At 29.6% G+C, this 10,182-nt stretch overlaps 1 protein-coding gene across 1 annotated transcript; it reads left to right on the plus strand.

The window, feature by feature from the left end:
* The first annotated feature begins 7,805 nt into the window (after window positions 1–7,805).
* LOC114741793 (14 kDa proline-rich protein DC2.15-like) lies at window positions 7,806–8,331 on the plus strand. Its single transcript, XM_028930057.1, has one exon. It carries the CDS (start codon window positions 7,818–7,820, stop codon window positions 8,157–8,159), a length of 342 nt encoding a protein of 113 aa, XP_028785890.1. The 5' UTR covers window positions 7,806–7,817; the 3' UTR covers window positions 8,160–8,331.
* The last annotated feature ends 1,851 nt before the right edge of the window (window positions 8,332–10,182 follow it).

The following is a 10,182-nucleotide window of genomic DNA, read 5'->3' on the forward strand; positions in this document are numbered from 1 at the left end:
TACATCTATGACCAAAACTTTTTCCTACAAGTGACTTATATTTAAGATTAGAGTGGTATATAAACTAAATTTTACATTGTCATTCTTTGTATTTTAATTACTTAACCATATATTTTTAATAGCTATCTATATTCGAAGGTAAAACACATGAGCTTGTAATTTGAGTTTAGTTGTCATGAGTTTATTCAAACTTTTGGGTTTGCCAATATATAGTATTCCTCCAGTCCTAAATATAAGATATATTTTGTAGTATAAATTACACTCCAAACTAGGTTTTATATTTAGGACCGAAGGAGTATATATATAATAGATCCATTATCTTAATTTTTTTTTACAAAGTCTTGTATATTTTAATTTTCTCGTTGGTTTGCCGAGTTGTGAGTATTTGTTGATGGTATTTGATAATTTTCACTGATTGTAAGATGCGCAAAATAAAGATGCGACTACACTTGTTACAACTATGCTACGTGCATGCATGTGAAAACTAATGTTGAAAGTTATCAAGATCCAACCCGAAGATTTTTATTCAGTATTCTTTATCAGATGTTAAGAACATGGTCAAAGCGCGTGTTGCATGACTTAATAATTATTTATTATTTATTATATGTCTACCTTGTTTTCTTTTTTTTGGGGGGTGGGGGTTTAATGTTTACGTTATTTTTTGTGATGTAATGATCATTGCCATTTTTCATTCGAGAGGGGACATTGGTAGCACATGTCTAAATGGCACAGCTATATCTCTCACAGTTGTCATTTTAAATTGAAAAAATCCTTTGAAACACACACTTAAATAACCAAAATTCTTATTTTGGTAACTAAATTAGTCAAAATCCTAATCAAATCACGCGACCCAAAAAGTAATTTTGAAATTTTATAAAATAACTCGATGTCCTTTTTATTAGAAACCCAGATAGATGAGGATTTTCTATCATTCCTGCATTGCGTGAAGGCTCTGAATGACGAAAGCTGGTAATTTATCGTTACAAAATTGGAAAATCGATCAAGGAGGCAACAAATGGTAGTTTTTATATTACCCTTAATCTTGATAGTTTTATGTTGATAAAAATTTTGTTAATTTAGAATTGAAACATGTTAATTGCGAAATGGAATTTGTCAATTTTTAAGATTGTATTATGATAAAGTTTTATTCAAAGATTTATTACAAGTGTGTTATGAAAACAAAAAGTTATTAATTTAGAATTAAAACATGTTTAACTATGAAATAAAACATGCTAATTTTTAAGATTATCTTGTGATCAAGTTTTATTCAAGCCCTATTGCAAGTGTTATAGAGACAAAAAGTTATGAAATATGTTGAGTGTGAAATAAAACATGTTAATTTTCAAGTTCATTTTGCGATCACATTTTATTGAAAGACTTATTGCAACTAAATTTGTATTTGTAAGCATAACGTTAACACCCATTAATTTCATATTTAGTTTACAATTTAGCTGGTATGAAATTTCAATTGAAAGCAAAATTCAATCAATTTCACAAATAAACTTTATCCAAATATGTTCAATAATAAAATTTGAACTTCCTTCAAATTTATTGATTGAATTTTACAAAACAAAAGAAATTAAACAAACGAGTTAGATTAAACAATATATATATAACTTCTCATAATATAATTATTTCGGGATACATACTCCTTCTAATGGCCTCATATAGGATAACAGAGAGGAGATTATATTAATTATAAGTTACCATATTCAAATATTGGAAGTATTAAATGATTGGTTTCAACAATGTTCCTCAATAAACACTCTTTCATGTATTGATGTCACATTCTTAAATAAGCGAAATGTTTCAACTTAATAAAGGATAATTAATTTAAGGGTATTATATCAATATTTAAATTAGGAAATTTTTGAAAAATTGAACTGTTTTAACTGTTATTCTTAATCTTATTGAGATATGATAATGACTCAAGAGCGCCACATGATAAAAAAGGTAGATGTCATCATTACATATAGTCATCATTCATGAGTTGACTGACTGAGTTTATAATTTTATTTTTTAATTTAAAAAATTATGCGAACTCACCTTTAAACTCAATAACTATAAACTTAATTGAACTCATGATTTTGGTTTACTGAGTTTATTGTTTTTTATTTCTAACTTATAAAAATATGTCAGCTTGTTTTTAAATTTGTAGTTTCTTACAAAATCTTTTCAACCATTTCTTAATGAGAACATTGTTAATCCAACATTTCATTATCTTCATTGAATTTAAAACTATTATTTTTAAATTTTATTATATTTAATGACTTTATATATTAATTTCATAGACATTTCTATCCCTAATATGATGAACTAGGAATGTTAATGACTCAATTTTGGAAAATCTGAATTTGAAATTTATTTAAACTATATTTTACATTGTCATTCTTTGTATTTCAATTCAATCATATGCATGACTTATATTTATTACACCGGCTTCAATTCAAGTTCATGTTATTATCACAAGTTTGATTAAACTTGTGAGTTTACCAATGTTATATATAAAGAATTCATTATTTTGATTTTCTCTTTTCAAACAATTATTATATACAGGACAGATTTCCGTAATATAACCTATATTTTCTATGATCCGTACATGCCAGCTAGCTTCGAGCAAATTATTGCGCATATATTCTATGCAGCATATTCTTCTTCATAATCATACCCCTCCCTGTTATTCGGATTTGATTCGAAGACTTCACTTGACCTTCCTAATTAACTCATATATATATATATATATATATATTTATATATAGCATCTTGAAATGATAATTTTAGTGCTGGTTTCAAAATATAAGAGGTTCTTCGATAAGGGGGAAAAAAGAGGTTCAGAGTTCACATGTTGTATGTCTATACACCGTTAAACCTCAATCCTATTTTTTAATTTTTCTCTCCAAACTTATTTAAATTTGTTCCTTTAATTAATGAGTAAATTTTCTTAAGAGGAAGTTAAAGGCTATATATATATGATTTAATAAAACCACAATTCATATCCACCAACAAAATATAAAGCACATTAATTAAAACGCTACAATTAATCTCAACTATAAATACACCTCTCCATGCCTCTCCGTCTTCACATAAAACAAAAAACAAAACAAAACAAAACAAAACACAACCAATTCACAAAAGCATCAAGGAATTAAATTAAAACGTCTTGATTCCCTTGTGAGTTGTGACGGGTTTCTAAACATGGAGAAATTAGTGAGTGCTTCACTTTAAAGAATTTTGTCAACACTTGTGCTCACAACTCGAATAATAATATTAATTTAAAAACTTGTGTTATAATGTGGTTAATAGAATTAGTAGAGTTGTGGATATCACTATAAGAGTTGGCAACCGTATTAGCAATATTAAAAAAAAATCTTTAAAAAATTAATTGTCAGTCACCGAAACTCTAGCATTGGTTGCTGGAACTCCGGGGTCGGCGAAGGCCAGTTGGCTAGTTGGGTCGGTACGTAGTAAGGATGAATTGAATTTTTTGAAAAATAAAGAGAAACTTGTAAATTCATCAACCTTTTAAAATTTTAATTTAGTCATTATGAGTAGTTTGGAGGTAACTTGAGCTGTGATTAGTTGCTTATGGTATTTCCTAATTTTCACTCGTTATGAGATAGGCAAAATAAATAAAGACGCAACTACACTCATGACAACCATGCTACGTGCATACTTGTTAAACACTAATGTTGAAAGTTAGTAAGTATTATTAAGATCCACACCGAAGATTTTTACTGAGAATTCTTTATTATTAGATGTTTAGAACATGGTCTAAGCGCATGTTGCATGACTTGATAATTATTTATTATTTATTGTTATTCATTATCCGTCTCTGTTGTTTTCAGCGAGGAAAGTTGTGAGCACATATCTAAACGCCACTTCTATATATCTTACAGTTGTCATTATATTTTAAATTTTGATAATGTTGCTAATATAATTTTTTTAACAATTTTATTCTTATCCAAATAGATTTTTTACAACTAAATTTATATTTGAACACACAACGGCACGTATCACCTATTAAATTTTTATTTAGTTTACAGGTTATTAGCTGATACGAAATTTCAATTGGAAAGCAAAATTCAACCAATTTAATAAATCAACTTTTTGGAAATATGTTCATTAATAAAATTTGAACTTCTTTCAAATTTATTGAATCAATATGACAAGACAAAAGAAAATTAATCAAACAATTCAATAATATATATATTTATATATATAACCCAGTGCCATAGAGTATAAACGGCGTGGCGATTAAGGGCGATCAACCTTTTAACGTCAACCCTACAAAAGGGACATATCAATGGCATAGAGGATTTAATTCTTAATAGTCAAAGAGAAAAAATTACACAAAACAAAATTTAAAACCAAAAAAATTAGGTTCTCCGCAAATTTGAAATAAGTTGGTGGGAAATAAAAAAGAAACACAACAGATGGCCACCGTTTTAATGGCAGCAACCACTTTCTCGTTTTCTTTTCAAAATCTAAGAAAATATATTAATCAAATTTAGTATTTTACAATATTATTATTGTAACATAAATGAATAAATTTAAACTATTAAAATTTGACTTGCACAATTTCTAACAGAAGTAGTGCCAAAAAAATGAAAATAGTTTTATAAAATATTTAATTTGAATACATATTTTTATCTAAGGTGAGATGAAATTCTGAAAAGGGAAAAAAGGTGTTGCTTTTTCCCATCGAAAAAAGAAAAGAAGAAACAAGAAAAGGGAAGTATCTAGAGCTGAGCACATCCATGATTATCCAATTTCAATATTCATTCACACCTCATCGGAATAGATACAGCGGGATATTAAAATCATCAATTTACTTGCAAGTTGGGACTCACGGGTTGATCAAACTTTATGATTAATTATTTTCTCACCCCGTGACCTGTATGCGATGTGTGCAATGAAAATGATCAAGCATTCCGTGCCTTTCTGGGTTTATTATATTTGATGATCAGCTGCAATTAGTTAAACACCGACTCCCTGCAATTTAAAAATAATAATAATAAATAAAACGCTTTCTTTTCTTTCTTTTTTACCCTTTTTTGAAAGTAACCTTAGTCAACCATATAGATTTATTACAATTAATTTTGACTATTTAACAACTTTTTTAATCTTTATACAATCATGTTGAACTAACACCTATGCTTGTTTTGAAATGAAGAAAGTAATATTAACTTTGATTCTTAATATAAAAACTAGATAACTAATTTACATATATTAAGAAAATTAGTTAAGTTAGTTATTTGTAATAAATAAGTATTGTTTTTCTCGTAATACCCTTGTTAATCATTTGCGTTGAAACTATCTTTGAGAAAAGTCGCTTAACATGTCTAATTATCATAGGGATTACATAGAGACAAAATGAATAAATATGCAAAACAAAGTAGACAAGATCTTATCTATATGATCCAATTGAATCTTCAACAAGCAATCTTATATTAAGAACCGGGGGTAGAATAACAAAGGAAGACCTTTCAACCTGGCATCCAACAACCCCAATTTTTCTGTATTTGCTAAACTATTACTAAGGTTTTTCAATTGAAATGTAATGTAAATTTGACTTTATTCACCAAATGAAACACTAAATAAGATAGTTTTGAAAATAATAAACTTATTAAATCTTAATCTTTTGCTGGCTTATAATTAAATCACCCGACAAAAGGGATAACATGCAACTGATTTGTTATTTATAGCAATGAAATTGTACACTTAACGAGTTCAAAAATCAAAACAAGAGACAAAATTGTCAGGTTAGTAAATGACAAATAATGTATTTTTAACTAATAGTTATTTACTTAAAGCATCACACGATAATAAAAGAAGTCTAGACGCCATAGTCACTTTCCAAATGATAAATTATATATACACTAGATATCACAACACAACACAGGACAAATTTATTTCTCGAAACCACTCTTTTAAGAGAAATTTGATTAAAAGTATCTGTTTGAAAATATAATTGGTTAAAAAAGACATAATTTTGAGTGAGTGTGACTATGATCTATGAATATAACTTTTCTTTTACTATGTACAATATATCATCAATGATATGCAACAATAATCAATATGAAAATCATTTACACATAGTGAAAGATATGTTGTACACAGTAGAAGAAAACTTACACTCAAGGGTTATAGTTGCACACGCTCAAATTTAAGTCTTCTATCTAATTAACTTTTCAAAAAGGGATCCCCCAAATTTCCCCTCTTTTAATGGATTTTAAAAGACACGAATTTAGTAGCTGGCTTGCTTGCCAAAGCTTCTTCAATGGGGTCCTATCCCTTTGATTGGATCTGGAGGCCGCCTTTACAGCTTCGAACTCTTCTTGATACTTCTAAATAGTGATAGGAATTAATGAATAATGGTTCACTTTGTCAGACGTTTTTGTTTCTATCAGATACTTGACCACTGGGATTGTACTGTGTTTTGTTGGAATATAATGAATGTTTGGCAAAAGAATAAAAAGACAGCTAGCTTCTATATGCAACATAATCTTCATAATCAAACCCCATGTTATAGTGCCAGCTTTTGTTGACACTAAACCTCCATGATATCCGGTTTCACTTTGAATAAAAATAAGAGTTCGGAGACTGTACATGACTCTCCTCACTCATAATCAAATAATAACAACTCGAAACCATAATTTTAGCATACTAAGATTTGCTATGAGTTGCAGCCTTCAATAAATATCTTGATGTGTTTGTGCATATTAAACTCTTTCTATTGCCTTTGGTTTTTTATTCTAAGATTTTTTTTTTCAAAATTTAAAAGAATGTTTATAACTCTGTTTTTTTTTTCCCAAAAAAAGTTCTAATTCAAAAAACTTAAATGTTAGCTTAAAAAATGACATTAATTTAATTGAAGGTAATTTTGAAATTAAAGTTGTTTTGGAAAAATATATATATAGGTCCTAGATGAAAAAGATTAATTATTCTCATTCCCAACTACATACAAGTGCAAAAATTTGACATGCAAATGGGATTGAAAAAAATAATTATTTCTTACTGCGACATGCATGTTTGTAATTCTCCCTAAAATGTTCTACATACATTTGAGAAAATAAATTGTATTGTTCAGCAGCCTTATCCATTTTACATTGAATTTACATTGATTATTTTGTAACTATTTATACAACACATTAGCTAAATCGTTTTTTTCCCAGTTCATCTCATAATTACTTTCAACTAGGGTTACTCAGGAAACAAGACAGGACTAAAACAATCCTGTCCTGATAATTAAGCCGAGGCAACCTCTAATTTTGAAAAACAGAAAATATATATAAACTCAAGTAAAAGGCATCAAATAACCCATGCGGAAAAAAATTATAAATTATAAACAACAAAATTATACAAACTGTAATAATATTATTATAATGATAAGCAAAACATATTTTAAAAAATTAAAAAATAATATATTGGCACAAAATCAGGATGGGACACCCCCATCCCGTCCTAAGACATTTTTGTCCTGTTTCAAAATGATTGGGATCGGAAAATGGCCCTGCTTTCAACTCCATTTTATTTGTTTTTTACTAAATCTTTCTTAATCTATTATCTATTTCTTGCATCAGATCACAAAAAAAAAATCTAGTATTGACAAACACAGAATAAAAGCTATGGTTTAATAAAATCACAACTCATTTCCATTAATAAAATGTAAAGAACTTTAATTAATACACTACAATCTCACCTATAAATGCACCTCCCTGTGCCTCTCCATCTTCACAAACAAAACCCAAAACACAGCCAATTCACAAAAGCATCATCAAGGAGTTAAATTAAAAACTCTTGATTCTTTTCTGAAAATGGCTCTCAAGTCCCTTGCATTTCTCCTCTCTCTTAACCTTCTTTTCTTCACAATGGTGAGCTCCACCTATGTGCCGTCTTCAGGGGCTCATTGTCCTATTGATGCTCTCAAGTTAGGAGTGTGTGCCAATGTGTTGAATTTGGTGAATGTTAAGATTGGATCCCCACCAACACTCCCATGTTGCAGTCTCATTAAGGGTTTGGCTGATCTCGAAGTTGCCGCTTGCCTTTGCACTGCGCTCAAGGCTAATGCTCTTGGCCTCAACCTCAACGTTCCTGTTGCTCTTAGTGTCATTCTCAACAACTGTGGAATGAACAACTCTGGCTTCAAGTGCCTTTAATTAATTAAATGTTCATCAACAACATGATTATTATTGTTTATATGCTTTCATCAGTCTGGTTCCCTGCTCTTGATTATTATTGTTTTAATGGAGGGAATGGATTATTGCTTATCTAATCCTTCCAAAGGCTTTCTGTGTATTTGATGTTTGTTATATGAAATGAAAGTTGGACTAATAAAAGTAATTGTTTTTAATTTATGAATTTATTATCATCTTGCAAATCGCATGACGAAAAAAGACTACTTACGACTGCATTCTATTAATAAGGGTTGGCTTTGTTCTAATTAATTAATGAATCAATTGAAATCGACAACCAAAAAAATTTGAGGAAAAGCCAACTTATTATGAATATATACCACATTCAGTTTTTAATACAAGAGTTAGTTGAGTAATTTGAGTAAATTAAAAAAAATTAGTTAAGTTAATTATTTGTAATAAATAGGCATTGCCTTCTCTAAAATACTCTTTAATAATCATGTATATTTGCTTGAACCGTCATTTGATGGAATCTCTAACATGTGCAAATATTATAAGAACGATCTTGAGAAAAATGGATAAAGATGAGAAATTAAACAAAGTGAATTAGGTCTTATATGTAAGATCAAATTAAATGTCAAACTAACTCTTAGATTAACAATAGGAGGTAATGTTTGGGAGGAAGCATTAAGTGGAACTCAAGATGCTGCAAGGAGTAGAGACAAACATGATATTTGAGGACTCGCAACATAATGTACTATAAAAAAATTGACTTTTAGCAGCTACAAAAACCGTTGCTAAAAGTTTTCAGCAACCACAGCCAAGTCATTGCTGACTATCGCTAAAATTTATCAACGGTGACAAAGTGAGTCACCACTGAAAGTATAGTTTCAACTGAAAGACCCTTCAGTGGCAATACAAAAGTCACCCCTGAAGAGACAAAAGTCGCTGCTAAAAGTTTTGTCGAGGAAAATAGGATCACTATCGGCCACCGCCACATCATCACTGGTTGGCCACCAACCGTTGCCCCTTCATCATCTGCTGGCTGCCACATTACCGTCGATCGCCTGCCAGGTGTCACCACGTCACTTGCCGTCCTGTCTATGTCATGTGTCTACACCTCAACGCACCATGTCACCAACTAGATATTATCACCATAAATATGGCCCTTCCATGGTTTGAACTCCAAACCTCCTCCTTTTTTTGTCCCTTCTTCTTGTCATTGAGCTAGAATGAATTTGATGATAATTGTTGTAAAATCAAATATATATAATAGTAATAAAATATTAAAATAGACTTTTAGAGATGACAAACAGTCACGGGCGAAACTATCCTTTAGCGGTGACCAAAAATGTCACTGTTGAAAGTGTCCTTTGGTAATGACAAAAAGTCACCACTAAAAGTTTCTTTTAGGGGCAATATTAAGTCACTGCTAAAAGTGTCCTTTGGCAATAACTGTCTCTGCTAAAAGTCTTTTTTAGGGGCAATATTAAGTTGCCGCTAAAAGTCTCACTTTTGAAAATTGACCTTCAGTGACAACTCTAAAAAGTTACTTCCAACAGTAAAATATATGATCACTAAAAGTAAGATTTTCAATGGCGAGTCTTAATGTCGCCGCTGAAAGTTACTGGAAGTTATTTTGTTTTGTAATATATCAGACCCTATACTTTCCCAAACCAGTATATATTTATGAATATTTGTGATTGATTTCTAGAAATATCATTGTTTGTTCCACTTTTAGGTTATCTATTAACTTTAATTAGATTAAATATTATTATTAAAATTTAAAAAATTTCAGTTTAACTAATTTTATAAATTTTCGCAGTCTTAATAAAATAACTGACATGCTCTTATAAAAAGGATAAGATGATACACACATATATCTGTGTGTGTGTGTGTGTGTGAAAAAAATTATATGATTTTTAAGTTGGAAATGGATGACTTATATCTCCAGGAGATCTGAATTCAAACACGGATTTGGCATCGCTACTTGGGTTTCAGTTGAAGAATCAAATATAATGTTTTTGCAGGACAAAAAGTAACCGTA

This window comes from Neltuma alba, unplaced genomic scaffold (assembly GCF_004799145.2).
Source record: "Neltuma alba isolate B1F8T4 unplaced genomic scaffold, ASM479914v2 tig00003533_pilon, whole genome shotgun sequence".
Taxonomy (NCBI): Eukaryota; Viridiplantae; Streptophyta; class Magnoliopsida; order Fabales; family Fabaceae; genus Neltuma; species Neltuma alba.